Source organism: Helicoverpa armigera, chromosome 9 (assembly GCF_030705265.1).
Source record: "Helicoverpa armigera isolate CAAS_96S chromosome 9, ASM3070526v1, whole genome shotgun sequence".
In the NCBI taxonomy this organism is placed as follows: domain Eukaryota; kingdom Metazoa; phylum Arthropoda; class Insecta; order Lepidoptera; family Noctuidae; genus Helicoverpa; species Helicoverpa armigera.
The window spans coordinates 7,471,736-7,498,551 of record NC_087128.1 but is presented as its reverse complement, the minus strand read 5'-3'; the positions used below and the strand labels follow the sequence as shown (position 1 = coordinate 7,498,551).

At 36.4% G+C, this 26,816-nt stretch overlaps 1 protein-coding gene across 1 annotated transcript; it reads left to right on the top strand.

The window, feature by feature from the left end:
• The first annotated feature begins 88 nt into the window (after positions 1-88).
• On the top strand, positions 89-4,155 carry LOC110369931 (7SK snRNA methylphosphate capping enzyme bin3). The gene is made up of 5 exons (XM_021325570.3): positions 89-1,528; positions 1,804-1,994; positions 2,294-2,652; positions 2,866-3,090; positions 3,222-4,155. Exons 1-5 carry the CDS (start codon positions 471-473, stop codon positions 3,774-3,776), a joined length of 2,388 nt encoding a protein of 795 aa, XP_021181245.3. The 5' UTR covers positions 89-470; the 3' UTR covers positions 3,777-4,155.
• Positions 4,156-26,816: the final 22,661 nt, after the last annotated feature.

Below are 26,816 nucleotides of genomic sequence, written 5' to 3'. Positions count from 1 at the left end.
ACTCTGCGCCAGTCTCCAGTTCTTCACGAAAGCGGAAGAATAATCAGTACCGTTCCTATTGGCTATTAGAAGGAACAGTATGTTTATCAACCAATAACATATTTAGGTTAGAGTCATTACGCAGTTGTACTTGTGTGTGAAAACTTAAACAAATGAAATCAAATTGCCATTGCTATCCTATCAAAGTATTGCACGAAGTGCTGTGTATAATTTTGAAAAGTGGATAGTTATCTTAATGTGTTTAAGTGTAAAGTGAAATATTTCTTTTAAATCGATTCACGGCATTCTTATAAAGTTAAAGTGTACGTCTAAGCGGCAAGTTATATTAAAAACAAACCGCATTGTTAAACTGTTTATCACCATTGACGGATGTCCTTGTAGATTTTGCAAGAAGTGAAGTGGCGGCAAATTTGACTTTTTAAATGATTTATGATTTTATAATGTAGTTGTCTTTGTGGTAAACATACGTAATGGGTAGCCCAGAAGAAAATGTAATCGCTTGTGAAAGCAACGTGGTGGACAATGCTGACAATGAAACAGCTGGTGAAATATCGGAGAACGAAATCTGTGACTCTACTGATACATCATTAAACGTTAGTGAGACTAATGCACTTAACTCATGTGACGCGAACACCTCCAAGGAAGGGGATGCATCTGGTGTGGGTAATTCGAAAAAGACCAAGAAGAAATTTCGGCATGGCAAGAAGGGACACACTCCTGCTAAGGATAACCCGGACAGGAGCGCCATACGCCGAGTGAATTATATTGGTACCAAGTTTAAACAAGGCAGAAAAAGAGCACAGAGCTTTCCATCAATTTCTAAGTTTTTCTTACCCCACAAGAGACCACGTAAGGAGGTTTTCATTCCACCAACGAAGTTTTTACTTGGTGGAAACATATCAGATCCTCTTAATTTAAACAGTTTGCAAGATGAAGATATAAATAGAGCTATGAATGCAGTAACACCAGAATCTTCACCTTTACCTACACCTCCTCGACATAAGGCAAAGATTGATGTTATTATTCCTCCAAATATAAGGGACCCATTGAACTTGATGGAACCATTGGACAATGAGGAGTATGAGAAGAGACTTGAGATGCAGCAACGCAAGCCTCGCAAGAAGGCAAGGCTGAGGAGGCGCACAACAGACAATACTTCTCCTACCACAGAAGAGCCTCCTGAGGTGGTGGTGGAAGGTCAAGGAGCTATCAAGGAGCCTCCACCACCAGAACCCTCTACATCAGCATGCAAATCACGGAAAAGGTCCTGTAGTGATAGTGATAATGCATCACAAAAAGGAAAAGATCCCAAAAAGTTACGCCGGATGGACTCATTAGATAAAATAGTAAGTCCTGTAGTGCCTCAGCCGGGAGCATGGATGCGGGCGCGGCCGCAGCAGCGGACAGCGCCACCGGAGCGCCCTGCGTCCCCGCACCGCACTAAAGTCAAGAGCACCACTGATGAAGAGCAAAAGTTGCCCACGTTTCACCCCAAAAATTCAAGATACCAGTATGGAAATTATGACAGGTAACCATGTTCTTTCTATACCAAATGCTTAGGGAAGGGGAAGATTATTATTTCAAGTAAATGCTACTTAAGTATTTCACTTATTTTGCCAGCTGCTAGTATTTGCATTATAACTGCTTGACCTCTAAAGTAAATCTTTTGTCATTTGCTATTATTGTGTAAAGTATGAATAAATTCTTCTTGATGATTATTATTAACTGTAGAGTTTCAAGGAGAGCAACAAAACATGTATAGATCAGGAACCAATTGTAATATATTTATTTTTTAAATTTCAGGTATTATGGCTACAGAAACTTAAATGCCATGATGGACATCAGATTGCAAGTATTCGAGATGCACCGGCATCTATTTCAGAACAAAGATGTGTTGGACATTGGATGCAACGTGGGACATATTTCAATAGCAGTTGCCCGGACACTTGGGGCCCGGTCTGTGGTTGGCATGGATATAGATCCCATGCTAATAGGTAGGTACTAATCATCTAGCTTAAACCAAGTAGGTCTAAAATTGCACTATAATTTGAATTATGTAGGTCACTGACTCAACCTGATTAGGAGCTATTCACTTTTCGCTGGCATCCAATTACAGAAAAAGTTGTGATTTGAAGAAAGTACCTAAATACTTCAAGAAAATATTACTTCTACTATTATGTATATTTTTGTTCCATGATATTATCAATTAGTTCATTTCAGGTATTACGCCCATTATTATATAAGTCATCTGATTGAGAACAATATTGATCATAAAAAATATTTTAATTTTCAGGACAAGCTAGGAAGAATCTGAAATCGTTCATTCCAGTTCCAACTGAACCAAAGCGGGATGATGATAAAAAAGCTGATTTAGAAGACGATAAGAAAGGAGACTGCGATAAGTGTAAGGAAGATAAATGCGATGATTGTAACATCGATCAAAAGCTCGATAAACACGAAGATTTGAAGAAAGTTTTGCCTCTAACGGGGAGGAAATTACGGCGGCCTCGGAAGAACAGGAAGGCGGTTCACAAGCTGGAACAAGGCCAGTGCTTCTTCCCAATGTCCATGACCATGTTGTATGGACCTCTGGGTGACTCAACAACTGAGGTGACGCCGCCCGTCTTCCCCGGCAACGTCACGTTCAAGCAGGTACGTCTGCTATTTCATCCAATGATGAAATATTCTATTCTGATCTTGGAATATTCCATGATGTGTAATGTGATGCAATATTTATATTTTACGAAGTGCAATTCAATTGCACAATATAAATGGAATAACATTGTAATGCAAATATGTTTTTGACTCTAAACCCTACCATAGTAAGAGTGAATTTACTTCTAACATTGAGTTTGTGTTTTCCAGGGCAACTATGTCCCTCGCGAGGAGGTGGCGGTGGGAAGCGGCCCCGAAAGCCCTCAGTTCGATCTGATCCTGTGCCTGTCCACCACCAAGTGGATGCATTTAAACTGGGGCGATGCGGGCCTGAAGCGTGCCTTTCGGCGAATGTTCGCCGATCTACGTCCCGGCGGGAAATTGGTGCTAGAAGCTCAAAACTGGGCTAGCTATAAGAAAAAGAAGCGTCTAACGGTATGTATTCTTTATGCTTTGTATAGTATATACTAGTATGTATGTACACATTTATTTTATTATTTAAATAACAAATATGTGAATGTGGGATGTACCTACGTTGTTAATTTGATTGTTTTTACTGATTTCAGCCGACAATTTATGAAAACTTCAATTCGATTGAACTGTTCCCGAACAAATTTCGTGACTACTTGCTGTCGCCTGAAGTCGGATTCAGCAAATGCTGCATATTAGGTGTTCCGCAGCATGCGAGCAAGGGTTTCCGGCGGCCGATACAACTGTACGTGAAGGGCGACTTCACCCCGAGCAAGGCGTGCTGGTCGGACGCGTACGCGCCGTCGTCGCACCACCGGCCCGAGGCCGAGCAGCCGCGCCGCACCGTGTACGCGCCCGTGGCGCCTGCCTACCGGCCCAGCGACGACGCGCCCTCCTGCGGCGCCGCCACGCCTTATTCGCCTAATCTGGATTGCTGCGCTGATGATTCTCCCTTCTACAATCCGCGCAGTGACTCGTACGCTCCGTCGTACCAACCTCCGCGGCCTACCGTGTACGCGACGCTGCCGTCCCCGCTGGGCAGCGCGTCGCCGGCGGCGTCGCCAGCTGCCTCGCCCGCGCCGCACGCGTCGCCGGCACCGGACCCGATGTCCGCGCGCGGCTTCCCGGAGCCTCGTCCCCATGATGATTAGACGCCGCAGAGCGGTGCGATTGTTTTAAGTTTAGAAGTGACCGGAACTTATAAATTGTGATATTAATCACTAAATTCGAGGTTAGGACTGTCTGAACTCTAAAGAGTATATAAAAATTCATGCACCAGCTCGGGACCTGGTTTGCACGAACTTAACCTGAGCACGCGAGCCTTTACTGACTGTTTTCACGATAACATGCATAATAAGTAACCGGTGTAAAAAGAGCGCCGGCAGGCACGGGATATTGCCGGCACTTGTTTCTAGATTTGTAATGTCCTCCCGCCTTTCATATTTCTATGTAAATATCGATTAGAACCCATAGGATTATGTTTCGATAGGCTGAAAGTATTTTATAATATTATAACCGCACATTAATCTATTCTGGTGTTTTTATTTAACCCTTTTCATAACCATAACTTTCTGTACATTTTTTTACTTAGGTATCACGTATACAAACAACTGACTCATTCTTGTAAAGCTAAATAATTCTGTCTCTTCAGTAAGCATTTTAACTTGTAAGCATAAGTAGCTGTAACCAAAAACGAGTGGACAATAAAGATCAATCTATGCCAATCTTGGAATACTGTATTGTTTAAAGTTTGTGTTTTATTTCTGTAATGTTGTAAAACTGTTTTATTTAATAACTAGAATGTGTTCCATATATGGGTAAACACAACAGTGTACGTTGGGAACTGCGGTGTTGATAAGAGTTGGTCCCGATAAGCGGTTAGGCCCCTTACAAACAATTCTTGGGAGTTATTTGATTGCGGTCCGATATGTGTACGGACGTGGTTATTCTGTGGGACAACTGTTGTTACGTTACGTTGACTTAGTTAGTCATAATATTGGTGCATTAAAAAATTTACCATTGCTATAGTCAATTTATTATATTATAGCCTTATAGCGATACCTACTTATGTGTCATAGATTTCTTATAAGATTAAATTGTACTTGAGAGTTGGTACCTGCCTACATTACAGTATTTTACATTATGGGTATGTAAGTAGGTACCTAATTAATTTAAAACATTTAGCTTTTGTTTTGGGTGTTTTCAGAATAGCCTCAGATTGCCGTGCTGCTTGTACTCTAACTACTTAAATGATTTTGATTGAAAATAAAAATAAAAAATGAAATTAAGAAAAGTGGTGTCCCGTGAGAACTACTCGGCGCACTGGAAAAAAATAGCTTAGGTTTTTTTCAAATCGTGTAGTAGGTACTTCGTTCTTCGTTCTCGTTCGAGATTAGACTGTTCAACAAAAAAAACACTTCAGCTTTTTTTTAGGTACCTAGCTACCTTAGTGAAATTACCGCAAATGATTTATCTGCTAGTTTTACGAACAAATCACCAAGGTAATATGTTGGCTTTGGCAAGACTAGGTAAAATAGAGGTAGGTAAAATAGTTATCATCATCATCATCTCAGCCATAGGACGTCCACTGCTGAACATAGGCCTCCCCCTTTGATCTCCACAGATACCTGTTGGAAGCGACCTGCATCCAGCGTCTTCCGGCGACCTTTATAAGGTCGTCTGTCCACCTCGTTGGTGGACGTCCTACGCTGCGCTTGCTAGTCCGTGGTCTCCACTCCAGCACTTTTCGGCCCCATCTGCCATCTGCTCTGCGAGCAATATGGCCTGCCCATTGCCACTTCAACTTGCTAATCCGGTGGGCTATATCGGTCACTTTGGTTCGTCTACGGATCTCCTCGTTTCGGATTCGATCACGTAGAGAAACACCGAGCATAGCCCTCTCCATAGCTCGTTGAGCGACTTTGAGCTTTGAGATGAGGCCGATAGTGAGAGACCACGTTTCGGTGCCGTAAGTCATCACTGGTAACACACATTGGTTAAAGACTTTCGTCTTGAGGCACTGAGGTAAAATAGTTAGCTGCTATCTATTTAGTGCCACACATACCTAAATGCCAGTAATCTGCTGAACCTGGAAAATTAGTCCCGTAAGTTATTTCGGTTTCAGTCAATTTACCGTAACGTGGGTAAAGCAAGCAAGCTTATGAAAGCAATCATGCGTGCCTCTAGAGTTAATTTCATAACAAATTGAGATTAGCCTCCTACGCGCGCGAACATTAACTAAATACCTAACTAGGTCCTCGTTTTAGTCTAAACATGCTACACCGAGCAAGTGAGTACTCTAATTAGTTCGCTCTTATTTTAAGATACGATAAAAAGTTGCTTACTTAAATACTTATTTCCTCTTTGATCGGAGCTTATTTCATTTAAATTCTAAAATAGTAATTTCAAACTTCTCCAAAGTGCCTTCAAACGGTTAGCAGGTAAGTATGGGTACCCTATTAAAGTGTTTCTAAACACCTACCTACCTTTTATTTTTGGGTGTTGTTTGATTTGAATTGAGATGGGTACTGGGTTCTGTCTAATAAAACGACTGCGTAACAACGATTGAAACTGGGCCTAAAAAGCTCCTAAAAGCTTCCTAGTGGGACTACCCACAAATATCTACCAAAAGGTCTAAAATGCTTTCAAAATGCTACCCAATGTAAGCAGGAACAGCAATTTGGACATAAAAAGTGGCAGTGATGTGGTCAACATGTGTTAATGATGAGCAGGCTGGTAATAGCGGAACTATTAACAATTTCCTTATAAACTACGCAACTCTAACAACTAGCTTTCACTTCAATTATTGCAAATTGCGAGTATCGGCACGAGATTGATTCGTGTGACAAACATCCATAGATTTAGTATCCCGCTACCGAGAGCAATGGATCGAAGTTGCATAGGATTGTTGTAGGTGCCTAGGTACACAGAATACCACCTGAACGGTGACATTATAAAGAAAATTATTTGCATAAATACATAACTTCAAGATACGCGTGAAAAACGAAGAGTTTCTTGGTAAAAAAAAAAATTGTGACGAAGGCAACATATTCGTTTTTTACTGATGGACGGGCAATAAACATAAATGGTAGCATTTCACAAAGCTGGCAATGTTTAATTTTGAGATACATTTCTAAAGCTATTTTATGGTAGGTACGTAGAATTGTAGAACTTTCGTTGTTTTCAAGCGTGATAGATCGGACGGACGAAGTTGTGTAGGACGATATTTCTGACCCTTTTTCATAATGAATGAACCAACCTCTTTTTATGTTGGTATAGCCTCTTTTAATTTATATGATACATAATTATATCGTCTAAGCACTAAAGCGGTTGTAATTTTTTTCCAGACTTTCCTTGTTCATATTAGGTAGGTACCTGTTGGTACCACCAAAAATCCACCAAAAAACCTGAAAAAGTTGTCACTTAATTCCGGCTATGGAGGTATTCACCTACCGTAGGTATCACTGTTTTTTTAAATCAGGGTTTGCCAATATAAAGGTGCTAGGTAACCCACCTACCTACTTATCCTTTCCTTTCCTGCCTGCAAATAGTATCTTGAAGCTTTTTCTAAAGTGAGTTATAAATAGAAAACAAAAACATCGAATGCAAAGCCTATTACGATTCGAGGTAAACAATCGTTTCCTCGAGATATTGAGGAAGAACTTTACAAAAAATATAATACATTTATTATTTTTATTTTACTTTACCGTCCCATTAAAATTGGATCGTTCGCTAAAAATACATAAGTACCTACCCACTTCTAGCTAGAATATTTAATCATTTATTTAGTTTGCTTGAAGAGAGAACAAGAAAATATATAAAGTTCCGAATAATATAATATCCAAGTTTTACAAATGAGTTCCAAGCGATAGGTACTCGGTTCTGATTTATGTAATACTTATCATAAAAGTGCACCAGTGGTGGTGAGGGCATCGACCTCGCGAGTGAACTGAGATGCAATATTTGCGGACGATAATCCCGGGACACAGCGCAGCAATTGGACGGGCAAAGTATTGCAATATCGCTTGTCCTGAATAGAATACAATTTGTATGTGGGTGGATACAACCTACTTGATTATTCAAGCACTCCGGTTTACTTAGGTTACTGAAGATTCACCAAGAGTTAAAGTGGAGTAGGTACGGTACATAAGTATCTATTTGGTAGATACGTTATTGCTCTTAACTTATTAAAATACCTTATTTATGAATCATGTCAATTTTTATTTCTTGCTGTTCCCCACGGTTGAACACGTGTCCCGAGGAAACTACTTCCAGCACTCGGAAAAAAAGCCTATGCCCTATTTTTTTTTACTTTGCTTACCTACAAGTTTTTAGTGATTTGCCAACGAATCGACATTTTTTACTAAAGTTATTGTTGGAAAAGCCAACCCGATGTACAATTATCAAATCAAATGCTAAGTGGCTGTTTAAGTCAGGTTGAGTGTAAAGCCGAGTGTCAAATGGAATGGAAGTAGCCACTTAACCCAGATAGCGTGGAAGAAATCGCTACAAGTAAGTATCGGTCCCTGCATGTAAATACATGCTTACGCGCCATTATGCATGTTGTTTAAGCGTTCTCATTACTATAAAGTACTAACACACAAGTGAGTAGGTATCTAGTCAACACAATTACTATAATATCTGCGCTGAATAGATTTCTTGTCTTTCTTGGGCCTCTTTATTAGGTTTTAAGTATCTATGTACCTATCTTACGTTTTTCGAACAAAGTTTTTGCTAAAAAAACTTTAAATAAGTATAGATTTTTGAATTGTACATCTACCTACATTTTCACATTCCGTCTTTTAGAAAAAAATATAATTCAAGTCAATATAAATTATGTATACGCTAAGTAGGTACCTAAGTATAATAGCCAGCGGTAGCTCATTAACATACATAACTATTATAGGAATACCTACCTATTCTGATTCTGTATGAAGATGAGCACGTCCCACAGATCAATTTGTTGCCTGTTTCAATTAGTTTCACCATTTAAGTGTGAACTGACAACTATAAATAGACACTACTTGCTTGCACTGCATTTGTCCCACGTATTTATCTTAGCGGGGGTCTCAATGTGTTTGAATAGGCAAGCAGCCAAGACCTGTCGGCAGCAAGTGCGCCTATAATTCCAAGTTTGTGTCATGTTTCAGTATAAATAGAGTCATAAGTACTTCAAATGATTGCTTCCCATTAGGGATAGATTTATATGAAATATGCGTCTAGCACTGACACATACCTACTAACACAGCTTCGTGGCTGAAAAAATTAAAACAACGCGTTGCACTCCGGGAGTGATGGCCGAGGTTGAGACTTGAATATAAACGTTTAGGTACATTGATACGGCTAAGATAAAATGGAGGATGATGAATATAACTTAATATTGGTGTAACAATCACTTAGGTTAACTCAAAATGCATAAAAAATATGCCTATGTAAATAAATCTTAATTCTAAAACATGATCATACCAGAGGCAGCCATAGATGATACACTATTAATTTAGCTAGAGGTAGCATAAGCTTACTTAGACTACCCAAACGAGTGCTGCTTTTTTATGACGTGTCTTTTGATTTTGTTTCATTACACATTTGTTTACTCTTTCTAAATATCAATCTATCCCTTTCATTTTGTGCGTTACGTCATTGACGTGTGTTTTGTTTTATTTAAAACATTTGCTTACTCTTTCTAAATATCAACCTATCCCTTTCATTTCGTGCGTGACGTCATTGGCGTGTGTTTTGTTTCGATATAAAAGTTTGTTTACTGTTTCTTACAAATCAATCAACGCTCTTTCGAATTAAAATATTTGGAAAATAGAAAACATTTTTCAAATATTATTCTAGTGCTTGGTACCTATAGCTTCGAGTCCGTAGAAAGCCTTTTAATTAATTTAGAAATTCGAATATTCTATTATTTCTAAATGTTCAGCATGAGGTCAATGACATGTCTTGTGTTTGGATATTTATAAGTTCGAATAGTAGCATGCTATTTTTTTAGATGTGTTAAAAATGTAACATATATAAACCAAAACATTAGAATATAGGTTCGTGTTTTCCCAATAAAAATAAACACATGCTAACTGAAAGTACACATTTCTAACACTCGTCTATTGCAGCGATTCTCTGGAGACTAACGTAGGGAACTTTTTATGACCGCTTTTCCAATTTCCGATTTACACAAGTCATTGATGACTTTCTCTGGTTCACTGAGCAAAGAAAAATGAAAGTGTTGACTTCATAATTGAAAACAATATTTTAATCAAAGCTATTCTGCCATAACTATTAAGTATAGTATCTGTGATTCTACCCTCGTGGTTTGCAATAAATAGAAAGAAATATACTTAGTTTTCTTTCCACTTCAAGCCTTATGAATGCCATTTTAAATAGGTATCGATAAAATTATTGACACGTACCTACTAGAAATGCAACAAGAAAATAATGAATTTATTAATAAATATTATGTTTACTCTAGAAGGGCGTTAGGGTCGAACTTTCGAGACAAAATTTACACAAAATGAATAAGAAAATTATTTCAATTGTTGGGAATAAAATACTCGTGAAATGATGAACTAAGTTCGAACTGATTTCACTTTGTCAAGTTCAATATTATTTATTTCTTTTATTGAAGGTATAGAGTCCTCCACAGTGGGGATTTTTTATGTAAACATATAGATAGGTTTCAGTGGTGTGCTAACACAACACTTCAATGATGTGCAACTAACATTATCAATGCTTTATGTGACGCATCAATAAATGTGATTCGTGAATACAATCCCTGTTGACACTCTCACTCAACTAGGTGATAGTGTAGCTTTCATGTTATTAAATACATTGTTTAATTTATTCAACTTTATGTGGTATTAAAATATAAACTATTCGACGAACATCGAAGAAAGAAGCCGCTGCGCAAACTTAAAGTTTACAAATGTCGAACATCTTCATCAAAACCTATCAGATTATGTACCATTGTGCAGTGACCTACCTATCAATTGCAGATCCTACTGATCGTACAGACCACTGAACATAAGCAATCATGAAATGTAGCTACTGCATCATAGTGGCACGCAGTCGGTTGTGGTATCGACAAACTCCATTCTGAAATTGGATTATTTCCACTTAACGTAGGTTCTATTTTAGGGAAAATAACAGGAAATAGTGAAGGAGAAAACCGCGAAATGCTATTTGAATTCGCGTCCATTTTTGCGACCCCTAGTATCATGAAACTTGGTACATTTTTCTATCTTTATTTTTTCCACATCCATTCAAGAAAGCAAATGGAATTTCTCGGTAAGTTTATTTTACACTGTATTGAGTTGGTTGTATTCGGGAATTTGCATAGTGATGTCGGTCAGGCTTTCAGCTAGCATCGTTGTCTGTGGTTCGGAGACAATGGCTGCCCCGCAACTATTGTGTCCACGAAGTTAATAGCCATTATGTAGCTTACTGACTAAGCAATTCCGCACAGGCCGTAGTTTATTAGTGCAATTGAAACGTAGATAAGATGCCTACCAATATACAACTAAATTACATAGAACTGCCATTTTCGAAATACATGTATCACTTTTTTGATATCTACCTAGCTGAAAGTAGGCAAACATTGCATGAAAAAGTAAAAATCAAAACAAATTACGGAAAATCTTTTTGCCACTATAGACAGGCGTAAAAATATGTGACAGGCCCTGGTTTATATCTATTCTAGTCTTCCTTTTACTATAAGAACTTACGGAGAAAAACAATAGCCTGTTTATTTTTTGTACCAGTTAGAAGCATTTGCGTGTGAGTGACTTGATACATTTTATATGAAATGTGATACATCACGAAGCTGTCGTGTTTTGTTTTCCTAATATTGTGTTGTTTATATCTAATTCGTGACGTAGCCATACTTCTTGTCCATTAATCTGTCAGTACATAACAAAGAGATTACAAATCTGCGTTCAACAAAGATCACGTTGTGTACCGAGATGACCGGGAACGTTGACTCCGTGTAGGATTGTGATCCATGTTGTTTCTGAAAATAAAATGTTTTTGTTATTGGGAAAGTTCAATAGCATAAATTGATGGTTGATACCTACTATTTGGTTTCTAAGTACCTACTCAATCAAGGGTCCCCTCGGACTAAGTGTAGCTTTTTCGTCTTTCCTATTCTATTTTCTCTCTATATTTTCGTAGTACGGAGTAAATTAAACCGTTTGTCTTTGAACTGCAGTTATGAAGCTATCTAATCAGTTTACGCATTGTTCTGAGCATTTAGCATAAGATGGTCCAGCTGACTTTATTTTATTGACGCAAGAGTTTGTTTGAACCTCAACTTTATACGAACGGCGCTGGATATGTTATTGAATCGAAGTAATTTTCATATACCTAGTGCCTACATTCTTAAAGTTCGTGACTTATAGCTTCGTTAGCCTTTGTTCAAATGTAGTTGAAACTTTTCAGATACGAGTATCTGATTCTTTTGTAAATATCTAAACAAGTAAGATTGTCGACTACGCCGAATCTAGATTTGCATTGCAGACAGTTCTAACAACGAAGTATACTTAAACTATTCTCAGTCTATACATAATTATGCGAAACGCCTTTAGATAGGACGCTGTCAACACATAGGTACAAGTATTGTAATATCGGTCTACTTGCGTGTATAGAATAATTAATATTTTCTTAACCTCCTGAGAGGAATTTCTATTAAACTATATCAAGGATTAATTGAATTATAATTATTATTATTGGTATTTTACAGTATATTTATTTAGCATTTACAAGTTTATGCTATTGAGTGTTAAATAAAATTACTTGTATATACGTACGTGACCAAACAATTCCAATTACACCTCTAATACCAGCTATTACTAGACCGTATCGAATTTTTGATAGTTACTGCTCAAAGAAGTATACATAAAAAAACTTTAACTAACAAGAGCAAATCAAACACGCAATCCTTCCTAGCGGCCATCTAATCATAAATAAAGTCTACATAATAATTGAGGAAATTACTTGAAATTACCTTTAGATATGCTTATACATTTACAACAGGTAAATTATGTTCCACGGCTAAATAAATCTGTAGTCAATGATAAAATCAAATAGGCTACTCAAACACACTCGTACATACTAAATGACTTTTATTTTTTTATCACTATTGATTCCCATGACAAAATGGACCGGGTTATGCAAGCATGATACCAAAATATATTACACAAGCATAGACTATCTTTCTTTCTAGTATGAGTAGCTGACGCTTTCATGGGGTTTACATCTGAAATAAAATGCTGTACTTAGGTTCATACTTGACTAGTCTGGTTAATAAGTTATACTAGTGTCTCGGAAACAAAAAATTCGTGATAATACAATAGTTACAGGTTTAGTGCGCAATTTATGGCGAGGTTCAGATAAGACAGAAGAGAGAAAGAAAGGCAGTTAGTAGTATGTAACAAAAATGAAGGACACTACTTAAAATATGAACAAATACATAGCAGTAATTGGTTTCTAGTCTTATCAGTATTAAATATCCCCATTCCTCATTGAACCTTAAAAACCGTTAAAAAAAGCGAACAAATCCATCTGCGTGATAAATTGTCTATGAGTGTGTTTTGGTTTACGCAAAAGGTTTGTTTACGGTGAACGATGTGCCCTGCAGCGGGATAGCTATGGTTTGCTAATGATGATTTATGACGCCTGAATGTACGTTTATGGTCGTATAATTTGTACTAAAATATTTGCTTTACAGATAAGTTTGCGCTATAAAACAAGATTTGACTATAATCACTCCCGTCAGCCAGAAAAAAATTAAATTATTTGGGCATGGCATGTGCTTCTAATTTTTGTTGCCTTTATAGATTTGACAAAACATTGCATATTAAATAAAAGCTTGTAAAAATTACTTTGTCCAATTAAACTAGCTTTAATAGTATTTTCTGTTATGATGATCTATTATCCCGCGTTATAATGAATCTTCTCAAAAAATACAGCTCCTTAGACGGCGTACCTACTTCAGTTTTTTTTAACAAATTAATCACAAGATAATCTTTCTTTTTCAATTTGCTGCCCCGTAAATGTCTGGGAAATTAGAGCAGAATTTATCGTAGCAACTTTGTTCGACGTATTTCGGGGGTCTTTAATTGGTACCTACAGCTAAATAAATGACTCTCTTAAGTATTATACTTTATATAAAATTATCTTTAGTAGTCAGAATTTACCATGGCTTGAGTATTCCGATATCGTAAAGTTTTAGTTCAATGAGTCCATAAAAGTCATTTTCCAGCCGCAAAGATCTTTGCAAATATTTTTTATTAAATTATTAATAACAGTCAAGTGTTATTAGTGTCCTCTCCGACGAGGTGAATAGCCTAAAAGGTTTCTTTATTTTTATACTCCATTAGCACGTAAAAGGAAAAGTCTGGTCTAGGAATTCATGACGACATTTGCACTTCAAATAAACTCGAGGTCGTAGTCAAAGTTACACGCAGGTCGAGATTTGAGTCAGTGGGTAGCAGACCGGGGAACTCCTGCTACCTGCATTGCACGAGCTGCTGCTGAGATGGATCGCCAGTAGACGGAGGCGACCAGCCACTGCCGAGAGGTCACGAAAGTCGTCTTTGGTCCTCGTGGCCCCTCTAAAAGGCAGAAGACGGCACAAACGCTGAGGTTTTTAGTGGGTGCAAGCCCCACATAACCTCACCGTCTCCCCGGGCGGTGTGTGTATGCGTCAGGCATTTTCCTCAGCCGAAACAAAAAAAAAGGTCGAGATTTGAGTCCATTATTTATAAACCAAATTTCCATTTACATGAAAAGAGAAAAAAAATATAAAAACTACAACATTTTTATATAGAATAATCAACAAGTATATATCCATATATTTCATTGTTTCAGGCTTAATTTAAACCAAAAACGAGGAAATGTTTTAGCACAATATGCATCGAACGTATTGTACGAAATGCTGTACCTATACTTGATTATTAAGCATGCAAAATCTGATTTGTATACTATCTGAATAAATAATCAACTTAATCTCCACATCTGGAAGTGGGTCTGTCTCTAAACTTAGATTTTAATAAGTGGTTCTATATTTAAACGAGGTCACGGGTTGATAGGTCAACATCCAGCTAGGCTACCGCTGACACATAACAATTTCATGGAGTACAAGCTCGCACACCAGGCTATCTACAGTATATTATCTACCGCTTCTATACATCTTCAGTATATAACCAGATAACTAGGAAATGCCGAAACCTGAACCGCTTTATAAAATGTTGAATACTGTCACAACAGCATCCAAAACTAGGATGCAGTAATTTCTTCTATAAATGGCTATCTAACACTGAGAGTTTTTATCTGCTCGGATCAATAGTTCTTTCATATTAGTGCATTTAATAAACAAACAAAAAGAAAAGGGAAACTCTTCGGCTTTATAATATTGTAGCTGCTCCTATTTATAAATATGTACCTATATTTATGTGCTGACTCAGTACCTAGTACCTATATGGAGACTCAACGCAGTTAGGTACAGTACTGTAGAGATGTAGTACTTAGTTAGATACTCATTGGTGCTAAGGTTTTATATTTATTATATTTAATACCTGGCCGGGCAATGATGTAAATATATTCGATTTGAAATAGAATAGGTTTTAGTATTGAAGTTGTCATTTGACCCCCAGTCAGAAAATAAACCAAAGTTAAAGTTCTTTTTAATGTTTTAATTGAATAACCTGAAGACCCCTGGTTCCTAGCGCGCCACGCGCTACAGTACACACAAGAATAAGACCCAAAAACTTAACTCTAAAAACAAAAGGACAAAGTCGCGGGCAAAGCGCTAGTACTTACTTACAAATAATGGTTTAATTAGTTCAACTTCAGGCAAACATCTGCTGCAACTGAATTTTAATATTTCAATAAATATTGAAAGTAGAAGAGCACTCATTTGCATTATCTTTAATTAAAGTGAAAACTTTAAGCCGCACCATTTACTCACAATTTTCTGCACTTTTAGCTCAAAGTAGCGAAATAGAGCAAAAATTTGTTAAAGTACTCGGGAGTTAGTGGCACTGAAAGAACATGAATTGGCATGCATTTAAAGTGCAAATAACCCAGAAAATTTTGTGAAAGTTTTCCTTTTTAAAACAAAAGTGTAGTTGTCGAATATTCGAGATTGGGTTCGAAGTAGGTAAAGTCGCTGTTATAGAACCACGCAGAAGTAATACAAACGAATCCTTATTTAAGCCTATTGCTTTACTGGCTTACTGAAAGCCAACCTTACCATTCCCATAAACCAACAGCTTTACCTTTATAAAGCAGCTATTCTTATGCGCTTCCTGCCTTCGCACCTATTTAGAAAGAAGGCATAAATAAGTAGCTTTTCTCAACATTTTCTGCTAATTTAAATAATACGTAGCTATAGATAACTCGTGATATTAAGGTGGGTGAAAATACCGCCTTCAATTTATAATGTAGCTTCGTATCTATAAAATATCTTCTGTAATCCCTTTTGGTTTAACCACCACTACCAGACGGACCCCCCGTCTAGCTAAGCTTCTGAATATTTTACTCAGCTACTGTTCATGTTTTTCTTCTGTTAATGATAAATACATTGGCTTTAATTCTATATTTAGATATTCTAATAATGCCTTAAGAAAGTGCTGAATAGATTTTTAATGTACGTTTTTAGGTACTTTGAATTAGATTATAATTGGGGGTGGCAAACCTTTCTTGATCGAGACGTTCAAGAACCTGAGTGATGAGGGCGAGATAAAATTAATATTAAGAAATAATCAATATTAACATACAGTCTTATCGCCGTATTTCGTTTTATTTTCATCCACGCTGCCACCTTCCATCAGGCCAACGATACGCGTTGTAATTAATTATTACAAACCTTATAAGTGATTGTGAAGTTATCACAACGTATAGAGATAATTGCCTAACATTCAGGTAGCTTACACACACACAATATATAACTAATAACTAATTATTAAAAAATCTAAATGTTTGAATGATTTACAGCTTTAGCAGAAAGCGGGGACGAACACACAATTAGGAAGATCCATTAAAGTTGTGAACTAACAAATTATTCTTATCTCGAGTGACTTTTGAGCGAAGGCTGAGGCGTGAGGTAGTCATCCGTTACCCAAAATGAGCCTCTTGGTACTAAAGCCAGCCTCTATACAAACTTCGGGATCTAAACTCCGACCAGATTTAATGAGATTGAAACCGTACGCTTGTCACGAATCCTCATTATAATTGGAATTTGTGCTATTTGCATTTTATATATTTCTTCACGAAATTATCCTGATAATGCTGAATTAGATATTAGTGAGCAGACTGTCATTTCAGCTATTTCTTACAGATTCTAGATAGAATTCAGAATATAACTTTCTTTATCTTAGACTTTTGTGTTTTGCTGTAGAAATTGTATTGCTACTCATTCATCATCCTCGTTTCAGCTTTGATGTTGAGGACAAAAAGTCTATTCTTTTTTCTGTACCGTCAAAATGTAAACAGTTCGTTATGTTTTCCGAGATCGGACGAAGCAGGAATTTTGGAAGTTGGTTCGGGATTAAAAATATTTTCTTTATTATTATTTTTATATTGTGTGTATTAATTTATATGGCCATGGCTATGTCGGCGGTAACAAAGGATCCATTTGGCGTAAACAAGTCCTTCAGACTATGTTATGTTTTGCTCTAGTTAAGTGAGACGGGGGAAGACAGTGTTGATGAAAACAATTAAAAAAATATTCTGTACAAATATTGTGAGACTGTGCGTAGCTTTCAGATATAAATGTACATAGATATCCAATATAATATAAGAAATATATAAATCGTTTATTTAGGTATATTGCAATATAGTTATAGTAATATTGATAGCCTTGAAGGAGATCATTCCCTAACTCATCAGTTTCGAGCGAACACAAATCAATTAAAGAACTGCTCTCAACAATGGGAGGTTCCGTCGCAATCAGCCATCTCTTTCAGAAAACATTCTGCGGATCTTTTTTGTAGGTAGGTAAGTTATTTCAGACGGTTTTAAGATTTCAGAAAAATTACATTTAAAGTAAAAGGTAGCTTTCAAAAGTATTCTAAATGTTTCATCTTGCTTTCTTTTGGTTATTTCATTTAGAAGCCAAGCTAAAGTAAAACTTTTGTAGGTTATAAGTATGTACGTAGTTGGTATAGTATCACGTAGGTTTAATGTAGTTCCATTAAAATTTGTAGTACTGTTACATAAATATATTACTTAATCCTTTTACAAAAAGACTGATGTATGAAGTCTCAGAAATACGTCATTTCTCCTAATTATTTAGACTTCACCATGAAGTTCTACGCAAGAAGCTGTTTAATTTTGTTTCTAAGAAACAGGGTGTAATGCAGCAGTAGTCTTACGTGTTTGAGAATGCGTATCACGCACAAACTCTCAGATCGGACGTAAATATTTGCGCAGTAATTCATTCTGGAAAGCTTCAGTGTCTTGTAGACATGAAGGTGTCATAACAATGTGAAAGCTTCTGCTTTAACATATTTAATAGATAAATTAATCTTTCTACAACAATATTTTTCGCCGTGGACTTGTATTTGAGAATGCCTATAGCATCATCATGATTGATCGGATCCTAAGGTATACTACTACAGTTAGTCTATTTGGACAAACCCAGCTGTGGTTTTGGTTTTGTACCTATAGATATATTAAACTGTTGTTATTTGTTACGAACAAGTTAATCTCTTAATTACATGCCAACCTTCATCTGACCGCAATTTGAGGTTCAATCGGCTGCTGACATTTTATAATGAAGCTTGTTAGGATGAGGCCAGACGAACGTAACCCTATGTAACATTTTTCGGACAAATTCGGTTTTAATATGTCCAGTTATTGATTCTGGAGTCTAAGTTGACTTTTGACGTGACTGAGTCGAGGTTAGGTAAAAAGTTATACATTATTTTACGCTTTTGAACACTACTTCTGGTCTGATCTTACCTTTATGGCGGTTCAGTTATTTTGGACTCAATCTACTTTCTGTCGACTGCATGTTGTCATTTGTTACTAATGTCAGACTATGGTCGTACATTTGATTAACTAGGTTTTGGGAGGAAATTATATTTGTTACAGTGAGTGGTTAGATTCATGCTTCAAGACCGCTTTAGGAGCCACACTGCAGGCTGACTAGATAAATGCGTGAAATATTTCTTAAACAAAGAATAAAAATTATACTTTCACGGATGTTAAATCATGGTTACTGCAACTATTAACAAAATGAGTTAATAACTTCAATAACCTGAAGTCTGTACAAGTACTTAACTTCAAAGTATTAATAGTTTACATGCAAGTGTTATAAAGTAGGTGAATGGTAAAAATGAATCCTGTTACGAGCATTTCTCGTAAGTTTTTCTTAACCTTTAGAAGAAATCCCGGAGCTATAACCGTTAGACAGAAATAAGTGCGACCCCAATCTCGGAAAATAAATGTTCTGCGAAACTTACAACAACGTCTCGATGTTCCAAAAGAATTTAATTAGAAGGGATTCTTAAAAGTGTCACGTATTTTGTCTTAATACGTAGTTCTTTGTTATGGCTATTACGAATACAAAAGTTGGTATATTAGCTACTCAATCATGCGAAAGGGTTGGCCGTATTAAGATGACATTTGGCACTTATTCGGCAAGACACTTAAGTACCTAGTATAAAGATTTCTGTGGACAAGGCATATTCGCTTTGGATAGACATCCTACATATTTATTTATGTCAGGATGTTCCCCGCGGTTCCACCAGCGGCCTTAAGGAACTTCTTTCCGTATCCTCATAAAAAGTAGCTTATGTCCTTTCCCAGGCTTTGCCGAGTTTTATTTAAGTGGGTTCAGCAGTTTTGGCGTGAAGGACGTTGAGTTACAGTCACATTCGTCAAATTGGTACGGATTAAACGAGTTACAGAATTTTCTGTAAATCATCTTTCAGTTTTACAAAGCTCTGCAGATACAAACGGAGTAAGTAATTAGTAACAGTGAAGTACGACGCTTAATTGAATTTGTAAATTTTATGAGCACGTCTAAGAACCGCTAAATTAACATTCCTGTAGATTTGTTAAAGAACCCTTTCTTTTTTAAGGTTTCTCGTTTAAACAATGAACGCTGTATTTTTTTTATCTAAATATCTTTATTTAGGGACCAGTATTACGTTACATTGTTCTTTATTTTGTTATTAAAACAGTATAAAAAGTAATTATGTAAAATAGAAGATGATAGCAAAGTCGCAAGTAAAGAAACTCAAAAGTTATTTAGGTTTACACTTATCTGCTCCACAGACTTCTATGGAAGTGTATCTTTGATATACTCAGATTCCTTTTATTGATAGGCATTAGGACAAGTAAAGAAAGCGCTTGACGCGTCGAAAGAACATGCCACGCGATCAGCCCAACGTACTAAGTATGAAGTGTTACGTCAATAAAAAGTTGCGAACGAGGGCTTTCGACTTAAGAATCCTCTCCCAAATTTTTAACTTCCACCTCGAGGAGGAACGAATAAGATCCCTTCTTGCATTCGTATTTCGTTATTTATTACTTTTTCATAACTTCTCAGAGGCCCTTGAGGTTTCTGTCAACAGATTGTGAAAGATTGTTATGTCGAAGGGCTCGTAGATGGCTCTCGAAGTGCGAACGGTTCAATGAAAGTGCGTTCACAGCTTGTCCGAAAGCCACGTAGAGGCTTTAGACCTTTTCCAAGTGCCTGTTAAGTGCTCGTTTTTAAATGTCTCCTTTTGTATCGTTTCTTCACGGAGTGTTGCGCGTACATGCGGAATATTCTGATTGATATTGTTGCGTGTTCTCTGCATCAAATTCTGAAAAGAAATATAAAAACGAATGAATACTTTCAATTTATCTACACTAGTATAATGTTCATTGCCATGTTCTAAAAGTGAAGCAATATAAAGGCGTCATAAAGAAAATCTCCGTCTGACGGTATTTATAGTCTGGATCTCAATATACGGAGGATTTCAGATGAAAGGTTTCGAAACGTTATGATGCGTGTAGTTGACACTTAACTTCAGCGGAAGTCGGTGGCTTTAAAATTTTCAATCAGGATATAAAATTTGAGATTTTAAAATGCTGAGTCATATGAACTATGTATGAATCTTTAAAATGGTTTTAAATTCTCCTAGCAAAATATGGTTTTGAGCCTTTATTTGGCTATTGTTATAGTTATTTACTGAGTCGAGAACATTTGACTTATAATCCGAAGTCAGCAAGCCCGACCCGAGGCAAATATAAACAAGGATAACTTCCAAGGTTTACTTTGTCAAGTTATACAAGATCAACGGTATTTTGTTACTATTGGCCAGCTATCTGGCTTGAGCTGGACAATAAAAGGAATGGGTGAGCTTAGTGGCCAAAGTTCTTTCCTTATCCGTTCTAAGACGATTTAGGTGGTTTCTGCTTAGATATTTTTAAAATGAGCTAATAATACAATGAAAAGAAATATTTTTGCATCATGTGGTGTACCTACACAAAATTAGATTAAGAATGATGATTGATTCTAATTTTGTTAAAAACTCTGACTCAATCTCAGAGTTTTTAAGTATTTTCTAGTGCAGAACTAAATCTATGCCTGCAATACTTTTGGCAACATTATTAAGTGCGGCTTTTTTACGCAATTGTACCCAAGTTTAACTTAAAGAATACTCTAAAGAGTTGAGTAGCTCTCATTTTTTTAGTAAAAACGAAACATATAAATAAAAGAGTCTTAGCATAATACCGAAATAATACGAAAGCTTTTACAAACCGAGTTTCATACAGATCTAGATACAAAGAAAGGCTTTTTATAAAGTTAATATTTCGCCTGCGTGGCTTACAGGCCTAACCCTAGTGAAACGCAGGCAGTCGTTCCGAATCAAGGATAAACCCTAACCAGACAGACATTTGTTCATACATATACTAGTACATATGAATGTATATTCGTGTTTGTTTGATAATACGCAGTCACCGTGTGCGTACACTTAAAGGAATAATTCGGGTTATTTTCATATTTAAATGAAACTAAAACTATTTTCGTAAAATAATTTCTATGTACCTACCTAAGTTCCACGTTCCACAAGTTAGTGTCTTTAAGTTCGAGTTTAAAATTCACTCAAAGCTATGAAGCTTTCGAATTTTGCATTTCAGTGATTAATTTTGCTTCCCACGCAATAAGCTTTACCTCTAAGAACCTACTGTTTCCTTATTATAGAATAGCAAATAAAAAGAACAAGTTAACATTTATTTTTTACATAATTGCAACTGGAAGCATTCATTTCATTGCAACTGTCTATATTTATTATAGTGCTAAATGGAAGAGCTAAAAACGAAAGACCTAACAGTTATGATATCAAATGTCATTCCACCACACTATTAGATAATATTATGTAAACTATTTATCATAACTATGTTGACCCAAATCAGCTGCACTCGAGTGTACATGTAAATAATACGCATCAATGACGTATCTAATTACGACTGGCGATATCCTGTCATTAACGGAATTTAAGGCAGATGCGATATATCAAGGCAACATTTGGTTATGACTAATCAACTGAATTTCAGATACATTCGTCATGAAAAGCCACATGTTACGAGTATATGGGCCAATACATCTTATTTAGACTATGTGACTATATTTGGCAGATAAATAATTCATTTAATTAAGGTATTAGGTATAATATGTAACAATTATTATTTCGACAATCCATCAACAATTCCGGTTATAATTATAATATATTCGGCCAATAAACACGTAATTGAATTAATGTGTTTTAACCCACTTATGAAGCAAAAAAGGGGTCAGCACACAAAAGCCTGATCCGTAGTCAGTAGTGCAAAAGTTCTCCCGCAAATAAAGTGGCTACGCTACAAACTTTCCGTAGCGGTTTCGTAGCGGTCGCGTAGTAGGCAATGACCGTTTATTTTCTACAACGAAGTATAGTCACCGTTCACTGTAGACTAGTTTACACTGTAGACTTTTACTTACTGTTGTAAAGCAATAAATACATTCATTGTACTCGTAGCTACACAGCTTATAGGTATCATTTAAAGGGTTTCATGGAAGTTATCTTTATTATTTGCAAACTTGTTCTCCAAAATACCGATACCCAGTCAAGCGAGATAAGCTTGTAAATTACAAATTAAGTGAACTTCAAAACATTCTAGTCATTCTACACGGTCCACTGGTTTCTCAATTAATTTTGCAAGTATCTGTGCAGTCAAAGAGTTTTGTTTTCTGATTAAGAAAATGAAAGAAATTATTTACCTACAAATAATTAATTACATTTTTAATTCCTCATATATTATTAATCTATATTAATATAAAAATTAGACCAGCACATGCATAACGTGTGATCACAGACGTACAATCAATTTTTATCTCAAAATTGGACTATGACAGATGACGATGACCAAAGCCACCCATCGCGACGGCGTTCGCGCCCTCATAGTGACTACACAATGAATTTTCAACGTAACTGGCTCAAACACATCACAAATCACTCCGAGTTCATCAAAAAACCGACAGTTAGCGAAGCCTCACCGCGCACCAGCCAACCCTTTGTGGCCTTTTTCAAAAATCATTTTTCAGAGCTTGGTTTAAAAACAAGCCATTTTTCCGAATCATTTCAAAGTCCGCAATGCTTCGGAAAAATAGATGAGCTGTAAAAACCCATAATCCAAGTTAATATGAACGCTTTCTGTCTGTGAGTTGATTCATCTTAGTACCTCTTCAACTGAACCATTAAGAGCGTGTACGCTCGGCGCGCGATGTCAACTTTAGGTAATTCAACGCAAAAAACCGCGCAGACTAGCGTCGCGGCTGTGTGCGTGCCTATCATACTTCACGTATAGTCACACAAACCATTTTGATCCTTTCGAGTGAAATTGGTAGAACAAAAAATATATTATTTAGTAAATAGTTAATAGCGGGAAAATAGTGTAAGTCTATGGATGTCTAAAATATAAAAGCATGAAAATAAGTCGTTAATACTTACACTCTTTTGCAAAAAAATCGGGCACCTATGAAAACCTTGGTTTTGAGGACTTTCTGTATATTACATACAATTTTCAACAGTACTAAATAGTCGACTGATGATTAATGACAATGTTAAGAGTTTCTGTATTTTAACCGATTTCAAAAAAAGAAAGGAGGAGGTTTCAATTAGATTGTTTTGTGATTGTTCTCAATTTGATTGTTCTCGATTTCTCAAAGACGCCTGGACCGATTTGAAAAATTGATTGTTTATATGAATGGTCCAGTCCATCCAGACCGAAAAATTGTGGTCAAATAACAACAATTGCCGGAAAGCCAAATATTGGTGAAGAGCTTGGGTTTACCATTGCAAATAAAGTTTTAAGTTATCTATCCTATATGCTTCAAAAGTTATTCGAGATCAAAAGTCAAAATTTGGGTACATCCAAAATGAAAAAAAAAATTATAGCTCGATTGGTAACAGACATCTGCAATAAGTGATTTCTAGCCTAAGGAGTCCGCCATATTGGATTTAGACTCGCGACACATTTTTTTTCGAGTTATTCATAGCAAGCCCTTTCATTTGATACCCATATCGTAGGAATGCATTAAAAACATTTTTTTCTCCATCTTGGGTATACCGCCATATTGGATATAGAATCATACATTGACATTAAAACTGAACATTCAAACAAAATTTCAACTCAATCGATAAAAAAAAATATGCTTCAAAATTGAGCTTTACATAAAATAGTAATGTATCAAGATTTGTTGGTCGCGCTTGAAATGTACTCTATTCTCGGTATCCACGGCAGAGGTTATTCACCCTACGCGATGTGACGGAGCGACACGTCCTCTCTCTGTGAAGCCTTGCGGCGGTCTGGTTTGAGTTGACTCGCGTGCAGCGTTTTATAATAGTATTTAAATAATTTATAAAAAAATAAAAACGAGAGATTAAATTATAATATAAAGTTTATGTTTTAAAGAAAGAGTTATATTACTATAGTAAATAATTGTTATATTAAATTAAGTAAGATAGATAGGTAAAAAAAGCATTTGAAATTCACAATTTTTCACATTGTTAAAATATTTTTTTCTGAAAGATAGAGACCTAAATCAAAAAATGTTTTCAACTAACTATAGGCATGGGGATTTCGTCTATGAGTAAAAAAATAAATATGATTAGATTTGCCACTGTTTTCACATGAATTTAAGCTTCGAAATAGACGCTGAACGGGAATTTTATAAAACATCTGTTACGTTATAGGGGTTTTAAGTATTTAAACTACACAAATTGAAATTTATGTTCAATTAACTATATAGACAGTGAAATTACCTTGCGTTATTAAAAAATAACATAGTTATAGGATAAGTAGTTACTGAGAAACAGTGGTTTGAAAAGTACCATTTTAGGCCAAATGGCGCGCGGTTGACGTACACGCTCTTAAAGGGCGGCAATTATTATTTTACGATAAATAAATTCTGTTCAAAAAAAATGAACCACAATTTTCACCTCAAACGCAACCGGAACCGATTACACGCCTTTTAGGGATAACAATAAAAAGGGATTTAATAACACATGTTCCAAAATATAACCTCTTTCCCTTCTAAGCTAAGGGAATGGCAATATTCCGACCCGTTTCCGAGTAGCAACCTCTACCTATTGAATACTAATTAATTATACTTCGGTTACCATTTCTTTTTCCATTTCGGTTAACCACTTTAGTAATATCGTTTGACCTATTTTATAAATACGTTTTTTACAGCGAGCGGCGCGTGCCGATTTAAATTTTGCACACGATGTGAAATTAATATCGGCCGTGCGGTGCATGGTGTGAGCGGGCATTTTAGTGTCTTAAGTCACGTATTGGAATCGTTCCGGCGAACTGATATTGGCATTCCTTTAGACCCTATTATAATGTTTGATGTTGTGGAAAAGTTCGGAGGGTCCACCTTCTCTGTATATAAGAAATAAGGAGGTACCAAAGTTTTGATGACAGAATAGAGGGCGTGAAATCCGAAATTAGTAACGAACTACTAGAGAGTTGGTGACAATAGGTTTTAGGTATTCACACACAGACGATTTCACTATTCATAATTTTGTAGTGGGTATGTATCAATAGGATTTAATATCTCATCTCATATTGGCAGCTTAACGCGATACCCTATCCGTCTGACTGAATATTCAGTACACTAGATAACTTGGCAGGAATCTCGTATCTTCGTCGAGTCACTTGTTTCATAGGCTTAGTATAAATGAGTCTGGGTTAATTGGCAAGGCGTAAGTCTGTTCTATTCTTTAACTTAAGATATGCTCTTGATTAACCGCGCCCACGGCTGTTGCTATTTAAAGTGGGTGTGCATTAATCCAATTTTGTAGGTTTATAAACGTAGGTTTAGGTTGAGATTAAACGTAATTTCATTTCTATTAAGAATTATAAATTTTAAAATTATTTCAATGGCAAACAGACTATTAAATTATTACAAAGGTCCGGTAATCTAAGTCTAATCTCCAGCCTATCTTTACAGTCTATCTTAGTGCAGATATAATTTAATTAACGACAAAGACCCGAAACTTATTGTGATAAGTTGTGTAAGGGAACATTCGATTTAGGTAAGTTCGATGTTCTATTGTCAGAGAATTCTATTTAGGTCCCGACGTCTGGGTTCTGAGTAAGTACCCGTTTGATGTGCAGAAACCATAGTTTAAAACACAGCTCACTAAGCTACACTAATGCCTAGACGTAGTTTAGAAAATCATTTCTAACACTATTCCTTTGTAAAATAATGCCTAGTGACTGACTGACTGGTTCAAGGACTGATCGATCAGCACTACGGCTTAAACTTTGTTTGCACAGACAGCGTTACCCGCTTTTGCCCCTACGCAGAAACTTTTAATGAGTACATAAACTCATAACAAACGAATTAAGCATTTATTTTATGTACTAATTAGGTCTTGTAATTTTTACCGGAAAACGTCAATAGCAGTTCCGATCCTTAAAAATAAAATCAGGTACGAAGTCAGGCGAATAATTTGAGTCCTTCAAGGTAGTAGAGTTTGCAACGCCATTATGGAACACCGGTTCCAATATATGACTTTACGTAACCGCCCGAACGATAGCCATAAGTTACGTCACAGGTTCCATTGATAAAAATAGACTTTATAAAAAGCTAAGACGTGAATTGATCGTGAGGTCTTGGAGGTGGACAGCACCGACCCTGGCTGAGTAAG